Source organism: Schistocerca piceifrons, chromosome 1, assembly GCF_021461385.2.
Source record: "Schistocerca piceifrons isolate TAMUIC-IGC-003096 chromosome 1, iqSchPice1.1, whole genome shotgun sequence".
NCBI classification, from domain to species: Eukaryota; Metazoa; Arthropoda; class Insecta; order Orthoptera; family Acrididae; genus Schistocerca; species Schistocerca piceifrons.
Window position 1 is genome coordinate 722,601,363 of NC_060138.1, and position 20,110 is coordinate 722,621,472.

Sequence of the window (20,110 nt, forward strand, 5' to 3'; positions counted from 1 at the left end):
ACTGCTTTCATTTTCTCGTTTTTTCTGACACACTGGTCTTATCTAATACCACAATGAAGAGCAGAGGTGACAATGCACTACCCTGTTTCATACCATTTATGTGCTGGAACCAATACGTTCTTTCATTTCCCACTTTCACACAACTCAGACTTGCACAGTACATCTCCTTCTCCCTGCTTGTTGTCTCTTTTCCACTTCTTTCTTTTGTAGTGATTTCCTGACCTGTCTTCTACAGACACTATCAGGTGCCTTTTCTGTATCAAGAAAGACCATCACAAGGTTTTTCCCTAAACCGTAGTGGCGCTCCTGGAGCTGCCTCACTGCAAACATGTGGTCAAAAGCTGATTATCCAGGTCTGAAGCCATGCCGTTCTTCTCTCAAATTATTCCTGATGTTCAAATTCTGCTGCTCCAAGATCTTTCCGCGTACCTTGGCGCAGTGTGGTATCAGTGTGACTGCCCTGTAATGTCTACGTCGGCCGTTGTGGCCGAGCGGTTCTAGGCGCTTCAGTCCGGAACCGCGCGCCTGCTACAGTTGCAGGTTCTAATCCTGCGTCGGGCATGAATGTGTGTGATGTCCTTAGGTTAGTTAGGTTTAATTAGATCTAAGTTCTAGGCGACTGATGACCTCAGATGTTAAATACCATGGTCCTTAGAGCCATTTGAACCATTCGTAATGTCTATAATCCTCCCTGCTCCACTTCTTGAATATAGGCACTATTAGAACTGTCTTCCAATCTTCTGGAGTCTTCTTTTCATATCACACCACCGTTATCAGGCGATACAGTCACTGTGTCCCAGCCTCCCCTTCGTTCATAGATTGTGCTTTTCCCCCTTTCATGTTGTCCAATGCCATTTACATTTCTTTTCATGTCAGGTCCTCACCCGCCTCCCCTCTTCAAACAGATTACTTCGACCCCCTTTAGTCTATTATCCTCATCTCCAAGTCTAGAGGTCGGATTTAGTAAGTGCTCAAAGTACTTCTTCCACAGTATCATCAGCGTCTGTTTGTTACTAACGTCTTTCCCATTTTATCTCTCATTGCTGCACCCTTTCTCAAGCCTCTCCTCTTACTTTTGACCATTCCATATAGTACTTTCTTACTTCCTCTGGCATCTTCCTCCATCATCTTTGCCCATTCTACCACCCACTTTCTTCTCTCTCAGCCACTATTTTATTTATTTGTTTCTTCTTCTTTATTATTTTTCCCTCCTTTGCTAATTCGCTCCTTTACATGAAGCCACTGTCTGAATGTCTTGTTCTTCCTTCCCACTACCCCCTTGAGTCTTTCGTTTCACCATGGCGTCTCCTTCCACCGTTTTCTACCACTTGTTCTTCCGCATACAGCTACTGCCACTTCCACCTTACCTCTTTTATACTGTCTCATTCCTCCTCTCCTGTTTTTTTGTTCATCCTTTGGTAATCTTTCCCTTATAACCTCCTGGTAGTCTCCTTGACTTCCTTTTCCTTCAGTTTCCACACTCGAAGTATCCTTTCCTGATTCTTTGTCTTCTTCCATTCCTTCATGAATCTCTTGCTCATCAGCAATAGCTGGTGGTCAATATCCAATGTTTCAGATGGTAGCTAAGATGGTAGCACCTTTATATCCGTTACAGTCCTCTTCGTTTCCCAATCATAGAGCATTTAACCCATCAAAGATTTCTGTGCTAGATTCCTGCTGTACCACGTCACTTCTTGGTTCTCTTTCTTCCGAAACTAGGTGTTACCTATCACTGAACCATTTCCCTTGCAGAATTCCAGCAATCTCTTTCCTTCTCCATTTCTGCTTCCCAATCCTTCTGTTCCCAGAACATTTTCATACCCTTGTGTTCAGTCCCCGTATGTGCACTCAGCTCTCCTAGGACTATTAACTTTTGTCCATTCAACTAGCCCTCTGAAACAGTTCCATACTTCTTCCCTTTGTCATATTCTGATTTTCATTATCCTATCGCTTATCCTCTGTATCTCTTCTTTTAGACCATCGCTCACAACAAGTCCCACTCCCTTTTGTTTTCCTTCTTGCTTTCCACCCCAATACAATCTGCAACTTTCCCTCAGCCCCCTACAGCTTTCTCCTTTCCATCTTGTCCCTACCATGCCTAACATACCCAGCATTCTCCTTTCCGTCATATCCACTATCTCCTCTGTCCTTCCTGTCAATGTTCCAATGTTCAAAGTTACAATTCGTAGTCCGTTTGCCTTACCGGGTCGTTGACTTTTAAATTTATCCTTTCTGAGGCTCGTTCCATTGTTGAAAGCTTTTTTTTTTGATCCATTGACGGCAGCCTTTGCCTGAGAGCCGTTAGCTGCCACTTTTCGGAGTTACTACAGGGCGTTCACAGCATAATTCATTCCTGTAGGCCATCCCGTACTTGGCGGCGTTGCCTGCCTTCCACGACGTGCACGAAGGGTTGGTCTTCGGATCGTCGGTGAACGAAAAATTATCATTAACATCACAACTCCACAGTATACATATATTATACCTAGGTGCCACTGAACACTGCCCTTGAAGATGTTGCGCATTTTACTCCAGCAGCGAATTTCCGACGAGGACAATGCCCGTTTGTAGCTTTGTAACCTCTGTTATACCAAATTAATTTCCAGCAGGGTTTAAATATTAAGACTACAATTATGTAGAAGAAAAAATATTTACATGTGTCTGCACAGTCAATAATTTTGGATCAGATACGTAGTGTAATTGACTGATCTAGTCCCCTATGCATGGAAAACATTTTGATGTGGAGAAACCAAACTCTGTCAACAAGATATGAGAGATTACAGAGATGGTCATCACACATCGACAGATTTACCGAAAGACAAACGGTCCTACAGTGTTTCATATGGTGTCCGTTTGCTGCTCAGGTATGGCACACAAGTCTCATGTCAGTAAATAGTTGAAGTTTGGCTTACAAGTTACAAACGGCTTGCACATCTGCAAAGGGAGCGGGTAATGAAGGACTAGAAAATTACTATAAAATTTACCTGTAACAGTGTCAGTAACAGAAAGAAAACAATGTGATAGGCGAAATTCTCCGTGTACTCTCTTTGTTTAACGTCTAACTGCGTTTTCTACTTTCTCAAACCCAATATTTATGTAGAAAGACTGGAACCTGATTACTAGTATTCGGTTGGTAATGTGGAAAACTTCAGATCCACTTATTTTTTTTATTTAGGGGAGATTTTTGTACCTAGAGGTTACTGTATCTACGAACAAATGGTAGCTTTCGGTGGTACTTCAGTCAGGTGACTGTTTTTAGAATCACATTATTTTGTGTAGTTTTGTTGTTGTTGTTAGATATGAGGTTGTGTTTTATGTACCGTCTGTCAACGTTTGGCATTAAATTCCTTTAAGTGCTGTATAATATACTGCAGCTATTTGAAATATATTTGTAAACTCTTCAGGTAGGGAATTTTATGGTGAGTAAAATGCTACATATTTTTATAAATATTTGGATCTACATCTACATTATACTCCGCAAGCCACCTCATGATGTGAGGGGCAGGGTACTTTCGGTACAATTGTCTGATCCCTTCATCCCTGTTCCACTGGAGAATAGTGCGTGGGAAGAATGATTGTCGGTAAGCCTCTGTACTGGCTCTAATTTCTCGAATTTCCTCCTCGTGGTCAATACGCTTGATGTATGTCGTGGGCAGTAATATATTGTCCGACTTTCCCTGAAAAGTTCTGTCATGAAATTTCAATAGTAAATCTCTCCGTGATGCAAAACGCCTCGCTTGTAACGTCTGCCAGTGGAGTTTGTTTAGCATTTCCGTAACGCTCTCTCGCCAACTAAACGATCACGTGACGAAACGTGTCGCTCTTCGATGAATTTTCTCTATCTCCTCTATCAGTCCTACCTCATGGAGATCCCAAATAGATGAACATTACTCAAGAGTAGGGTGAACAAGCGCCTTATAAGACACTTCTTTCGTGGATGAGTTACATTTCCTTGAGATTCTTCCGATGAAGATGAGTCTGGTGTCTGCTTTTCCCACTATCTGTTTTATGTGGTCATTCCACTTAAGGTCGCTCTGGATAGTTACGCCTAGATATTTAACTGCCGACGCTGTCTCCAGATGTTTGTCATCAGTAGTGTAGCTGTACAGCAGTGGATTTCTTTTCCTATGTTTGCCCAATATGTTACATTTATTTATGTTCAGGGTCAACTGTCAGAGCCTGCACTATTCATTAATTTCTGCAGGTCGTTCTGCAAATTCTTACTATCTTCTGGCTTTGCTACTTTTGTATAGACAGCTACATCATCAGGAAATAGCCTTATAGAGCATCCGGCGCCTTCTACTAGATCATTTACATATATTGTGAACAGCAACGGTCTTATCATACTTCCCTGTGGTGTTCCGGATATTACCTTTACATCTGTCGATTTTGTTCGGTTAAAAGCGAAGTGTTGAGTACAATGTGCAAGAAAGTATTGAATCCAATCGCAAGTCTGCTCCGATAGTCAGTAAGCTCGTATTTCTTTCATAAACGGCAATGCGGGACGGTATCATATGCGTTACTGAAATCAAGGAACACGGCATCAGCCTGAGCGCCGTTGTCCACTGCGATGTGGATCTCATATATTTATATAACATTAGTACAGTTAAGCCATACATGCTCTGTTGTATACCGTCGTCTACCTTGAAACAGAAGGCCTTTTACCATAGAACTTGCGATACTTGCAAATGAATTGAGTTTGTTCAACGTCTTAACTGTTTTACCCGTTTTGGAAACGTAAATTTGTGTTAGTTTCCAGCAGCTTCTATTTCAAAATGTATTTAATTTGCAGCTGGTTTTGATGATACGTATGCTTAATTTGATTTCACTTACTGATTATTTGTTGGTGTGTAGCAGAGCAATAATGTAAAAAATTCTTCATCGTAATACCGTCACAGTTGCATTTTATTAAGCTGGCAACTAGTTTCGAACTACCAAGGTCATTTTCAGGCCAGGTCTATTAAAGCTGCACTGATAGTGCTTGGCTAGACGACAGTAGTTCACACATTGACAATACACACATGATACAAAGTCACATGGAACGTCAGAGCAATCTCACAATGTACATGTGTTAATGAAGTGCAGCTGAACTCGACTAACTAGTCTATATTTATAAAATGTTTTTTCATTCAGATGTAAATACGTGGAGTGTCTGCATAGTTGAACATTATTTATGAGTATTATATTTTTGACATATTTTTTTTAGCTCTTGCTGTTAACAAAAGTTAGTGTTAGATAACGGTCTTTTACCGAAACCAATCGCAAAATAAAGCATTAGTCGAACAACTGCATAAGGTGTTACATGATATTATTTCCACTAAAGCTATCAGCTTATAACCCAACTTGAAACTCGCGCTGCGTCAGTCTGTCTTCATAACGAAAAATTCACATTTGCCTTAGTTGGCTTCGTCAACTCACATCCAGACTCTCACCTTCAATCCAACATAGACCTCTCGCTGTGCTTCAGACCAGTCTGTCATCACTAAATCGATCTGAAATTCTCAGTTGTGTAAACACTCTACAAATGGACAACAAAACGCCAATATGTGGCACAAGTGGAATGTAAAGGGTAGGCTGTCCACACGTAACGTCCTAATCGCTTACAGAATACCGAAGTTAGCGATTTAATATTCGTGCTAGGAATTCTGCAAACCGTTCTACACAGGTGGCCCGTGTGCTTGAACGTCACGCAGGTCGCATTAAAGAAAACGGTTCGTTTCAGTTCTCATGGCTGGGTTTCACAGTCACGTAACACTTTTTGGAAGACACTATAATCGCCATTGACTGTTGAGGTTATGAATTTTCACTACTGCAATTTCTGTTCAAGGCGATTATCAAGTGGTATCCAGCAAAACACTGTGTTTTAAGACATGCCAAACTTTAAAAATATTCCGACATCTACACATGTCATCGTTGTATCTGGGCCTTTTAACAATGTTACCATCTACGAGGGCAGTTCAATAAGTAATGCAACACATTTTTTTTCTCGGCCAATTTTGGTTGAAAAAACCGGAAATTTCTTGTGGAATATTTTCAAACATTCCCGCTTCGTCTCGTATAGTTTCATTGACTTCCGACAGGTGGCAGCTGTTAAAATGGCGTCTGTAACGGATGTGCGTTGCAAACAACGGGCAGTGATCGAGTTTCTTTTGGCGGAAAACCAGGGCATCTCAGATATTCATAGGCGCTTGCAGAATGTCTACGGTGATCTGGCAGTGGACAAAAGCACGGTGAGTCGTTGGGCAAAGCGTGTGCCATCATCGGCGCAAGGTCAAGCAAGACTGTCTGATCTCCCGCGTGCGGGCCGGCCGTGCACAGCTGTGACTCCTGCAATGGCGGAGCGTGCGAACACACTCGTTCGAGATGATCGACGGATCACCATCAAACAACTCAGTGCTCAACTTGACATCTCTGTTGGTAGTGCTGTCACAATTGTTCACCAGTTGGGATATTCAAAGGTTTGTTGCCGATGGGTCCCTCGTTGTCTAACCGAACACCGTAAAGAGCAAAGGAGAATCATCTGTGCGGAATTGCTTGCTCGTCATGTGGCTGAGGGTGACAATTTCTTGTCAAAGATTGTTACAGGCGATGAAACATGGGTTCATCACTTCGAACCTGAAACAAAACGGCAATCAATGGAGTGGCGCCACACCCACTCCCCTACCAAGAAAAAGTTTAAAGCCATACCCTCAGCCGGTAAAGTCATGGTTACAGTCTTCTGGGACGGTGAAGGGGTTATTCTGTTCGATGTCCTTCCCCATGGTCAAACGATCAACTCTGAAGTGTATTGTGCTACTCTTCAGAAATTGAAGAAACGACTTCAGCGTGTTCGTAGGCACAAAAATCTGAACGAACTTCTCCTTCTTCATGACAACGCAAGACCTCACACAAGTATTCGCACCCGAGAGGAGCTCACAAAACTTCAGTGGACTGTTCTTCCTCATGCACCCTACAGCCCCGATCCCGCACCGTCGGATTACCATATGTTTGGCCCAATGAAGGACGCAATCCGTGGGAGGCACTAAGCGGATGATGAAGAAGTTATTGATGCAGTACGACGTTGGCTCCGACATCGACCAGTGGAATGGTACCGTGCAGGCATACAGGCCCTCATTTCAAGGTGGCGTAAGGCCGTAGCATTGAATGGAAATTACGTTGAAAAATAGTGTTGTGTAGCTAAAAGATTGGGGAATAACCTGGTGTATTTCAATGCTGAATAAAACAACCCCTGTTTCAGAAAAAAAATGTGTTGCATTACTTATTGAACTGCCCTCGTATAAGGTAAATCCCAACAAACCACTGTTCTTGTACACCATTTAGGTGAATACCGTTGCAGTTGTCGCGTCAAAGAAGGCCACAACCGCGAGGGAAAGCTCTTGCACAAAACTGGCTGGGCCGCGCGGGATTAGCCGAGCGGTCTTAGGCGCTGCAGTCATAGACTGTGCGGCTGGTCCCGGCGGAGGTTCGAATCCTCCCTCGGGCATGGGTGTGTGTGTCTGTCCTTAGGATAATTTAGGTTAAGTAGTGTGTAAGCTTAGGGACTGATGACCTTAGCAGTTAAGTTCCATAAGATTTCACACAAATTTGAACATTTTTTTTGAAAACTGGCTGGTCGGAAGTGCCACGAATCCGCGGCGATAATGCCCATTTGCGCTCAAAGGTATGGGCGGATAACTAGAAACTAAGAAACGTCGGAATGTTAGTAATTCGTATTCTCCGGCGTAAAGGTATCATCTGGTTAGCAGCTGATAAGTCGGTGTCACACATTGTCTTCCACTGGGTGTCTCAAACATGACACATGACACGGAGACTCAATGCAAAGATGCACCATGTACAGGTGCAGAGAGTGGACTGCCCTTAGCAAAGTTTAGCAGTAACAAGTACTCTTGCTGCCTTTTCAGCATGCTGAATGCTCCCCTCAGAAATAGTGAGAGCACAATGTAATGACGCCTATCACACATATACAGATTGATCCATTGATAGTGACTGGGCCAAATATCTCACGAAATAAGCATCAAACGAAAAAACTACAAAGAACGAAACTCGTATAGCTTGAAGGGGGAAACCAGATGGCGCTATGGTTGGCCCGCTAGATGGCGCTGCCATAGGTCAAACGGATACCAACTACGTTTTTTTTTTAAAATAGGAACCCACATTTTTTATTACATATTCGTGTAGTACGTAAAGAAATGTGAATGTTTTAGTTGGACCACTTTTTTCGCTTTGTGATAGATGGCGCTGTAATAGTCACAAACGTGTAAGTACGTGGTATCACGTAACATTCCGCCAGTGTGGACGGTATTTGCTTCGTGATACGTTACCCGTGTTAAAATGGATCGTTTACCAATTGCTGAAAATGTCGATTTCTTGATGATGTATGGCTATTGTGATCAAAATGCCCAACGGGCGTGTGCTATGTATGCTGCTCGGTATCCTGGACGACATCATCCAAATGTCCGGACCGTTCTCTGGATAGTTACGTTAGGAAGTGTTCAGCCACATGTAAAACGTCAACCACGACCTGCAACAAGTGACGATGCCCACATAGGTGTTTTAGCTGCAGTCGCGGCTAACCCGCACATCAGTAGCAGACAAATTGTGCGAGAACCGGGAATCTCAAAAACGTCGGAGTTTCGAATGCTGCATCAACATCGATTGCGCCCGTACCATGTGTCTATGCACCAAGAATTCCACGACGACGACTTTGAACGTCGTGTACGGTTCTGCTACTGGGCACAAGAAAAATTACGGGACGATGACAGATTTTTTGCATGCGTTCTATTTAGCGACGAAGCGTCATTCACCAACAGCAGTAACGTAAACCGGCATAATATGCACTATTGCAACGGAAAATCCACAACGGCTGTGACAAGTGGAACATCAGCGACCTTGGCGGGTTAATGTATGGTGCGGCATGTGGGAGGAGGGATAATTGGCCCCCATTTTATCGATGGCAATCTAAATGGTGCAATGTATACTAATTTCCTACGTAATGTACTAACGATGTTACTAGAAGATGTTTCACTGCGTGACAGAATGGCGATGTACTTCCAACATGATGGATGTCTGGCACATAGCTTGTGTACGGTTGAAGCGGTATTGAATAGCATATTTCATGACAGGTGGATTGGTCGTCGAAGCACCATACCATGGCCTGCACATTCGCCGGATCTGACGTCCCCGGATTTCTTTCTGTGGGGATAGTTGAAGGATATTTGCTATCGTGATCCATCGACAACGCCTGACAACATGCGTCAGCGCATTGTCAATGCATGTGCGAACATTACGGAAGGCGAACTACTCGCTGTTGAGAGGAATGCTGTTACACGTATTGCTAAATGTATTGAGGTTGACGGACATCATTTTGAGTATTTATTGCATTAATGTGGTATTTACAGGTAATCACGCTGTAACAGCATGCATTCTCAGAAATGCTAAGTTTACAAAGGTACATGTATCACATTGGAAAAACCTAAATAAAATGTGCAAACGTACCTACTTTCTGTATTTTAATTTAAAAAACCTAACTGTTACCAAACGTTCGGCTAAAATTGTGAGCCATATGATTGTGACTATTATGGCGCCATCTATCACAAAGCGAAAAAAGTGGTCCAACTAAAACATTCACATTTCTTTACGTACTACACGAATATGTAATAAAAGTGGGGTTTATATTTTAAAAAATGCAGTTGATATCCGTTTGACCTATGGCAGCGCCATCTAGCGGGCCAACCATAGCGCCATCTGGTTTCCCCCTTGAAGCTAGACGAGATTCGTTCTTTGTAGTTTTTTCGTTTTATGCTTATTTCGTGAGATATTTGGCTCGGTCACGATCAATGGACCACCCTGTATACTTATACACAAACACGTTGCGTGGAAAATGCTTATGAACATGGAGAGGGTCGTCAAATTGGGAAATTCATTTACCGTTATCGATGTACATAATATCTAATGGAAAAGCCAAGTGATAAAAATTATGCTTACATCAGCAAATATTCGATTAGTATTTTGGTTTATTCATATTATGAAGGAATCAAACTATCGTATCCTTGGAACAATCATCAGCTGTCAGGCAATGTTAAACTTCAAGTCCAACTACATTTTGTACTGTCCTTCCCTTCGCTTCGACTGATTTATAGTCTGCGCCTTTTAATCCCCACAAGAAAGAATGCTAATGGGTGGGGTTCCCCCCGGGGGTTCCCCCCCCCCTCCCCAGGGCTCCCTTTTTTCCTCTTCCCTCCTTCTCCCAGAGCGGATTTTCCTCCTTCCCCCCCCCCCCTGTGACCCTGCACCCCATACTTGCCTCTCCTTCCCACATCCCTCCCTACCTGGCCCTCTTCAGCGCGCCCCCGCTCATCTCCGCCATCTCTTCCCCTCCCTCCCTTCTTCCAGTCTCCCTCATCTCCTTGCGCCTGGAAGATCCTCTGTTTTGATCATCGTCAGTGTGCCACATCAGTGTTGTGTTTAGTGCTGTTTGTCCTGTGCGTCAAGAGGTGTGATTTTAATTGTGTACTTTCAAAAATAGCTCTGAGCACTATGGGACTCAACTTCTGCGGTCATCAGTCCCCTAGAACTTAGAACTACTTAAACCTAACTAACCTAAGGACATCACACACATCCATGCCCGAGGCAGGATTCGAACCTGCGACCGTAGCAGTCCCGCGGTTCCGGACTGTGCGCCTAGAACCACTAGACCACCGTGGCCGGCAATTGTGTACTGCCTTGAGGCTCGCCGTCAGTGTTTGTTATGTGCTACACCATCCGTCGATACCTTTCATGCTCCAGTCATACTGTGCCTTGCATTCTTTTAATTGTCGCAGTGTGTGGCTTTTTGTGTGTGCTACTTTTAAACAGTTTTAACAGTTTTTTAATCTCCATTTCACGGTCACCCCGTTTTTTGTCTATTGCCTTCCATGATGTTCCCCTTTTTTATATCTATGTTCACCATATTCTCTCCTTTGTTTTTTTAAATGTCTTCTATTGTTTGTTCTATGTCTTTCGGCTGAAGAGCAGCTTATATGCTGCTGCCAGCCCGCCCCGATGGGGAATTGAACTACAATAAAGAAAAAAAAAAAAGAATGCTAATGGGGGACAAGCTCTCTCACTATTCGCAACAAATTTCGAATATCACTTTTGTGTAAACATCTGTACAGTGGTTGAAACAAATCGAGCTGGAGGGGCTGAGCATCGTAGAGCGAACTATACAGTCGCCATCTAGTGTGCCAAATTTTGGGGGAGGAGCTTCAAACAGAAGGCAATAATCCAGAAACTTCCTATAAGCAACTGATATGCTGTCAGTGAAAAGTAAAAATTATTCAAAGAACCTCAACTAGAAAATCCCATATAACCTTACTGCCAAGAAGAATACCAGTGGGTTTGAAGCACGAATAACATGGCTTGTTCCTGAAGAATTATATCATAAACGAAGATTTAAGGAAGATGTGTTTGAAACTTTTGATCTCCTTCTGATTGAAACTGATTGATGGTTCAGTCTAGAAGATCTAAAGTCACTGTCCCATCTAGAAGACACATTTGTTACATGCAACCAAATGTATGCTCCAGCTATACGACGTTTGGTAAACTTAAAATTAAAATTTAAAACAGTCTTGATCGCTGTCATGTTAAAACATTTTTTGTTGGAGTGAGTGACCGTCGACCCTCCACGCTCATATAACTGCTCTGGAGTTACACGAGTGTCGAGTGTCGACGGAACTCATCTAGGAGTGCCCATTCACTGCTTTGGAGTCTGAAGATGACTCTTTCACAGAGCCGAAACCGGTCACTCACTCCAAAAAAAATGTTTTAACATGACTGCGATCAAGACTGCTTTAAAATTTAATTTTATCAAATTTTAAGATCGCTGACTATTTTTTCAAAAAATTTTTGGTAGAGTTGCTTGAAGAACACACTGAACACTGAAGACTCTGACAGACTTCAGGCACAGTTCGAAATGTTGCGAATCATTACGACTGGTGCAATGTATTCTCTACTGAAAGAAGACTTCATCCTGAATATGCTAGGGCTGACGAAATGTTTTATGAAGTTATCCAGTAGCTCATTCTGAGTATGACAGTTTATCATCAGCTCCTCTAAGAGGTCATTCAAGGATTTAAGAAGACTTAAAAACCACCTCATATTGAGAAATGCTCTACTCCTCCATGTTAAAGAGAGGGCTGGAAAAATAATTCTTATGGATCACATGAAAGGATTTGTTCCAGAACTGTGGAAATGAAGAAAAAAAACATTCGCAAATTATTTGTAAAATTATTGGAGTCTAAAAAGAAGCTAAACAAATGCCCCCTTCTTTTTCAAAGTTACTATGTTTCTCTTTTTTCCTTAACATGTGATGCACAGTGGTTGTAACACAGCAATAATAATTAGAGGCTAATCTGTGGCCGATTGCTATGGCAGCCTACACTGAACCTGAACCACTGGTCGTAAATGGACTTACGGCAAAGTTAGACTAATTTCTTCCCAGCTAAATGATATCTTCTTCCACATTCAAAGAACGAAATTGTTTACAGAAAGCAGAAACTATAAAACTGGGCCCATATTTAGGAATTTCGGTATTAATGAATTATTTCTGTTTGTAGCACAATAGAGGCACTGACTGCCTAACACACCACCCCACACTATAGGTGCACAAGTTGTTTAACGGTTTAGCTGTATGGTGTATACTAAATTCACATTACATGAAATCAGTGAATTATTTCATTTGCCCCCCCCCTTCCCAGCACACACACACACACACACACACACACACACACACACACACACCTATACAGATAATGAAAATTAGTTGGCACACCGATGTGACCCGAGTTCTTACGAAGCTGTACTTACACGCTGTGGTAAACACAACAGCTGTGTGTGGTGACGAACTGGAGGGGCCACCAACCCCGTAGGCAGGCGGCAGAGCCCCGTGTAACGGCTGCGGCTGCGGCTTGTGGTCTTCTGCCGATGAATACATCCTTTAACACACAAAGATATATCAACATGGCATTCATTGCAGCAACAGAACACGCCCAGTACAGGAACAATCTCAATCCAGTACTCTTAAACTGCCACTGAGCTAGACAATCGTTTTCACGTCGTTTAGCATGCCATCGAGGGCTATGTGGAAAAGTCTCGATACATACGAAATTTTGTTTCACTATGTTGGTCATATATTTCAGCGAGACAGATACAGCACACTACACGTGTCTATATCCACACAAACACACACACCATCACGCACGCTAGGCTATCTTGGACATAGTGACGCAGAATTAAATTAAAAATAGTTTCTATTCCCCCAGGTCAGATCGAGATTTTCGGGATATTTCACTTGGTCGTTGGGCAAATACCGGAAATGGAAATTCTCTCCCAAATATTTCCAATTGTGACTCTCTCTGCCCATCTACGAGATGCCTGGTATTTGGCTGAAAAATCAATAACTGTAATAGGAATTACTCGGACAGCCTGCTTACCTGGAGAATATACATATACACAAGAATAAGATTAGGTATGTTGCTCAGTTGCGAAGGTAAAGTAATGGGAGGCTGAATTCAAAAATTTTAGTTCTTCTCATAGGGCAGCTGGGAACTACGACCACAGATGAAAACACCGAGAAAGAGTACAAAATGTTACTGAACGGTCAGTGGCTGCAATGCACGAAATTGTTAAATACATAAACGTAAAAGAAAAAGACGCAATCTAACATTTCACATTAAAAATTACGAATGAGAAATCTTTGTGCAAGGTGGGTACCAAGTTTGTTAAACCTCCATCAAAAGCAAGAGCGGAAAAAAAGATTCCTATTAATGCCTGGATCGTTTTAAATTTGTTGGTATTCGACTATCGACGATTTGCGAGTAGGTTTATAATGCTCATCTCTCGTGGGCGTAACACATTACGGCAAAAATGAAACCGTAATCAAAACATTCCACGAAAGAACGTGGTTGCTGCACTAAATAAGGTGAATCAATTTTGAGCGCAAAGATTTTTCTTATATTTTAACTTGCCAGTGGTGAAACAACAGCTGGTGAATACTCCGGTGTAGAAAAAGAGAACTTACATCTGGATTGCAAATCGAAAACCAATGATATTTCATTCATAGTAGTATACACAGAGCAGCTTCCAAAACAGTAAAACAGAGATATGAAGCGCTAGTTGATGATACATCCATCCTAAGCAACAATTTTTCACTCTTTGATATTTACATATTGCCATGCGTAATGGAATTTGACCCAATGAAATGTTTGTATCAAGGCGCACCCACATATCCCAAGTTCTCATTCTGCGAACATTGATCTGCTAGAGATGAGCTTAGTATATAATGATTACAGAATAGTATTTAGCGATACTTAAACGTATTCGTTGTGACATCACTGTCACAAGTTGCTAAGTGCTATTGTTTCATGTTGTTTTACTACAGCTACGTTACTATTTTAATGAGAGTACTGGACATGTGAGCCTGCAAGACTTTGCGTTTTTCTCACTGGCAAGGTGCGCTAACGGTGTGGTCTCAGGTTGCTCTTTGCCGACAGAGAGCACTCAGTGAATCTTATTAGGAGAGACAAGACTACCCAGGAAGATGGGCAGTTTGTGCGGAAGTGGAGCCGCGGCCTGCCTCGTGCATTTGTGGGCAGAGCTAATATATGCCCTTACTGAGGACAGAAGACGCTTTGCTGCCACTGTCGTCCCCAAAAAATTAATTGAGCGGGACATTTTTGCCTTTTCTGCACGAACATCAAAGGTTAAGACGTCCCAAAACTGCCCACCCACGGTGAAAAAGTCGTCAGCTTTTGTTTTCAAAAGGTTTGTTTAGTCAATCGAATGTTTCACGCCCACTTTTCTTGGAGCGAAGAAGCCGACCAACAGAGGAGACACTGCGTCGGGCCAGTACGAACCTTGTATTTGTTGAAGCGCACTTCGTAAGCCAAGAGCGGGAAGTTTCTGCTGCATTCCACTGTTTTCTTCTTTCGCGAAATAACCGCTGTTATCATCTTTTACACTAGCAAGAGTATTGAGTCGTCCCTCCAAACGTTTTTGAAAGGTAGGAACTGAGGTCGAAGATAGACGATTGGCGACCGTTCATCTCCTGGTCGCCATGCTACTGCGTTTCCCACCCGACATCTGGTATTAATGGGCACACGCTTTGCTATTTTTGGAGAAATATAGGTGTATCATTCTGCAGCAGTGCAGTCCATATTCTGACCAGTCAGCTACTTAACTGTTCTGACACATTACTTGAGTTGCCTATTTGATTATACACTGACGGAAAAAAAATCAGAAACAACACGAAGGAGATATTCGAAATAAACGGAAGTTGGTAGGCGTGTCTGTACATCTGAAAGATGACGTGTATTCAAATTTCACGCTATTCGCATAGAAGTGCCGCTAGTAGTGCCACTGTAAGGATGCAAATCGCATTTGCTTTAAATAAACGCTGTAACGGCCATGAGCGTTACGTACCGTTCGGACTGGTGACTTGATGTCGGTCAAGAATGCCTTTAAGGCGACAAAGATGCCATTCTCAACACCTCACTCAGTTTGAACGAAGTCGTGTAGTAGGGCTATGAGGGGATGGATGTTCCTTCTGCGATACTGCAGGAATGTAGCCACTGTACATGATTGGTGGCAGCGATGGACATGGGAATATACGGTTACAAGGAGACTGGGCTCCAGACGGCCAAGTGACACTGCCGAGAGGGAAAACCGTCATATTGAAATGGTTCAAATGGCTCTGAGCACTATGGGACTTAACATCTGTGGTCATCAGTCCCCTAGACTTAGAACTACTTAAACCTAACTAACCTAAGGATATCACACGCATCCATCCCCGAGGCAGGATTCGAACCTGCGACCGTAGCAGCAGCGCGTTTCCGGACTGAAGCGCCTAGAACTGCTCGGCCACAGCGGCCTGCTCGTCGTATTCAGCGTATGTCTCTGGCGCATAGTACTGCAGCTGCGTCAACCATTACAGCAGCAGTTGGCACCACAGTGACACAATGAACTGTTACAAATCGGTTACTTCATGGACAGCTCCGAGCCAAATGCCCTGTAGCTTGCATTCGTCTGACCCAAAATCACCGCCATTTGCGGCTTCAAAGGTGTCAAATGAGAGCTCATTGAAGGGCAGGCTGAAGGTCTGTTGTATTTTCTGATGAAAGTGCGCTATACCTCGGTGCCAGTGACGGCCGTCTGTTAGTAGGAGGCCAGTGCAGGGCCTATAACTAACCTGTGTGCGTGCTAGACACACTGGACCTATGGCGGGAGCTATGGTCTAGGGTGAGATTTCGTATGACAGCACGAGCACTCTCGTAGTTATCCCTCGCACCCTGACTGCAAATTTGTACGTCACTCTGGTCATTCGACCTACTGTTCTGCATTTCATGAACATGTTTCCTGGGGGTGTTTTCCACTAGGAGATCGCTCGACCACATACAGACTCTCATTTTAAAGCGTCGGCATGCTGCCTTGGCTGCTCGATTACCAGATCTCTCTCCTTTCGAGCATACGTGGTACATCATCGGACGACAAATCCAACGTCGTCCACAACCAGTGTTAACCGTCTTTGTATTGACTGACGAAGTGCAACAGAAATGGAGCTCCATTCCACAACCTGACATCCAGTACCTGCACAACACGTTTGCATGCTTGCATTGAACATTCTGGCAATTACAAAGATTATTAACTTCCCAGCATTTCATATTTGCAATGCCCTATCTCGCTCTTACATAACCTTGGCCGGCCGGAGTGTCCGAGCGGTTCTAGGCGCTACAGTCTGGAACCGCGCGACGGCTACGGTCGCAGGTTCGAATCCTGCCTCGGGCATGGATGTGTGTGATGTCCTTAGGTTAGTTAGGTTTAAGTAGTTCTAAGTTCTAGGGGACTGATGACCTCAGCAGTTAAGTCCCATAGTGCTCAGAGCCATTTGAACCACTTTTTTCTTACATTACCCAGTGATCTTGCAATGTTAGTCACTTAAGTATATTGCCTGGAAGAGTGCATTTCAGAAATTTATTTAGTCTAAGTTAATTATCTTTCGGTGTTGGTATCTTTTTCCGTCAGTGAGTATTCTGACTGTTTCAAATATTTCTGTATTCGCGAGCTACTCAGATATTTGCGTCTTATGACTGATACAGAAGCAGACAGGCTGCAGACAGACGCGAGGAAATTCTCAGGAAGCAGGCAGAGTAGATGTCGTCCCTGTCCCTTGGGCTTGAGCAGGACACAAACGAACTGCTCGCGCGCACCTTTTGTTGACGCCGTGTTGAGCAGCGCATTACAGGTATTGACACACACAGGAGCTTCGGCGAACTTAAGTAACAGATGTGGCTGCCCTCTCGAAGAAACGCAGCTATGCGCAACGACATAATGTAATTGAGTTGCATCTCAGAGAAAAAAGTTTCCACTTTTAAATCTGCATATTATAACATCTTAAAGACAATCCATTTTTGTGAACAAAAATTTTATGCACACACACAATTATTTTTTGAAAAAATCTTAGGAACCAGATATAATGTAAATAATTTTCCATAATCATTTATTTTGCATTGTATACACTTTGCAGACGCCACCATTTGACCATGCAAGAGATAGTTTTTTTCAGTAACTGTAAAATTTTACCATGAGTGAGAAGTATGAACTCTGTCGTAAGTTTGTACGTAGTGGATTACGGTGTGGGATTTATTCAAAGCATTTTCATTGGGGGGTAATACAGTGGGGAAGCCAGTGGCCATTTTAGTGAGATCCTCTCCCGGGAATGCAGAATCTGTAGTAGAAATAAGTTGATAGAGGAGAAGCAGCGTAAGATCTGTGCCCTTCAGGTGCAGTTACAACGCGCAAAGGAGGAACTAGAGAGGTTGAGGAGGGTGAAGGGTGGTGGGGAATGGGAACTGGTAGTTGGCAAGAAGGCAGCTAGGAAGAGGAGGTATTCAGACAGTTTTACTTTACCTATATGCAATATATTTGTCCAACTGTCAGAGCTGAGTGGAGAGTAGCCTCGTGTAGCTGTAGATGTAGGGAACACGCAGCAGTCCTCAGCAGTTAGGAGGCCTAGGTCAGTTGCAAAGTTTAACAGAAAGAAGAAGGTTCTGCTGCTGATGGTAGATGTGTGGGCCAGCAGTTGCAGGAAGTGTTGGGGAGCGAGTACCAGGTCTCCAGCATTGTGAAGCTTAAGTACAGGGTTGGCTCAAGTGACTGACAGCATAAGGGAGTTATGTAGGAATTTTACGAAGGAGGATCAGGTAGTGATAGTGGGTGGAGCAGGGAACAGTCTTGATAGGGACGGGGAATATGATGTAGGTGGTGACCTCGTAAAGATAGGTACTCAAACTGGTGGCACTAATGTGAATCTCGTGCAACTGTTTCAGCGTCATGATCAGCCTCACCTTAATGCGGCTGTTAGGCGCGTTAACATGGGGCTGGAGAGGGCGCTCATGACAGAGGGCATGGGTCACATCTCAGTGGTGCCAGTTGGGTCCAGCAGTAGATTGGCTTTCACTAGGTGTGGCCTGCACCTCAATAGGTATGGAAAGGGGAGGCTGGCTAAGTTTATAGGTGACAGTGTAGTGGGTGGTGGTGGTGGTGGTGGTGGTAGTGAGGATCACTCATGGAAAAATTCCTGTAGTAGTTGGTGTTAGAGCTGCACTTTTTTTTAGAGTGAAGTCAGCTGACAGTTATACCTGCTTAAAGGAAGTCCCTCTAACTAAGGGATCACCTTTCGAGGATGTAATGTTTCCCAGAAGAGAAGGAGTTAGCACATTTCATCAAAATATAAGAGGTATTAGAGATAAAGTTAGTGAACTGCTTATAGATGTTGACTATGAAATTATTTGTATATCAGAGCACCACTTAAATAATTGGACAATTCAGAGGCTTAATTTACCAGGATAAAGATCAGCTGGCTGTTTCTCAAGGAGTTCCTTGTGGAGTGGGGGAGTGGCTATGTATGTAAAAAACAGTATTCCATTTGAGTTCATAGACATATCACGACACTGCACTTAACAGATATTTGAATGTTGTGCAGGGGCAGTTGAATTTAGTGAAACTAAACTTCTGTTGTTGTTTATAGGTCCCCTCACTCTTGATTTCAGAGCATTTCTCCTCAAGCTACAGGGGGTCCTTGATTCACTTTGTAGGAAATACCAGAAATTATTTATATGTGGTGACTTCAATATTAATTTTGTATACGATGGTGCAAGAAAAACGATTTTAGTAGAACTCCTAAATTCATATGATCTGATCTGATGCAAACTGGATTTTTTCCAGCTAGGGTGCAGGGAAACAGTAGCACAGCCATAGACAATATTTTTATTCATTCTTCATAACTAGACGCATTGTGTTAGTAAAAGCGTGAGTGGCCTTCAGACCACGATGCACAAATTTTAACACTAAAAGACTTTTGTACTCAAACAAATGTCATATTTAATTACAAACTATGTAGGAAAGTTAATCCAACAGCAATAAAGAGTTGTTTAAACCTTGTCAAGCAACAAGAGTGGCAGGATGTTTATAGTACCAATAACATAGATGATAAATACAATGCTTTCCTTAACACATTTCTCACGCTCTTTGAGAGTTGCTTTCCATTAGAACGTTCTAAACGGGGTACTAGCAGTAATAGGCATCCCGGGTGGCTGACTAGTGGGATAAGGATATCATGTAGAACGAAGTGGGAATTATATCAAAATTTTAGAAGTAGTCACAATCAAGCTACAGTAGCCCATTACAGACAGTATTGTAAGGTGCTTAAAAATGTTGTTAGGAAGGCAAAGAGTGTGTGGTATGTAAATAGAATAGCTATTTCACAGGATAAAATTAAAACCATATGGTCAGTTGTGAAGGAAGTGTCTGGTCAGCAGCACAAGGTCGACGAAATAAGTCAGTTCGCAGCAAAAAATATTTCTGTTACTGATAAATCAGATATATATACAGTATCTAACAATCATTTTCTGAGGATTGCAGGTAAATTTAACAAAAATTTGGTTTCTACAGAAAATCATATAACTTTCTTGGCAAATGCCTTTCCGAGATTGATGTCTGAAATACTCCTCTGTGATATAGAGAAGAGGGAGATCGAGTCAATAAGGACTCTCATTGTTATGATGGAGTGTCTAGCAGAATA

General features: G+C 42.8%; 1 protein-coding gene across 1 annotated transcript in view; it reads right to left on the reverse strand.

Annotated features, from left to right (window-relative positions):
- LOC124804589 (lipopolysaccharide-induced tumor necrosis factor-alpha factor homolog) overlaps nucleotides 1–20,110 on the reverse strand; it is a 112,171-nt gene that overhangs the window by 26,769 nt on the left and 65,292 nt on the right. The window contains exon 2 of the mRNA XM_047264780.1: nucleotides 12,841–12,968. Coding sequence (XP_047120736.1) covers nucleotides 12,841–12,967 — 127 coding nt within the window. The 5' untranslated portion in view covers nucleotide 12,968. The remainder of the gene's footprint in view (nucleotides 1–12,840; nucleotides 12,969–20,110) is intronic.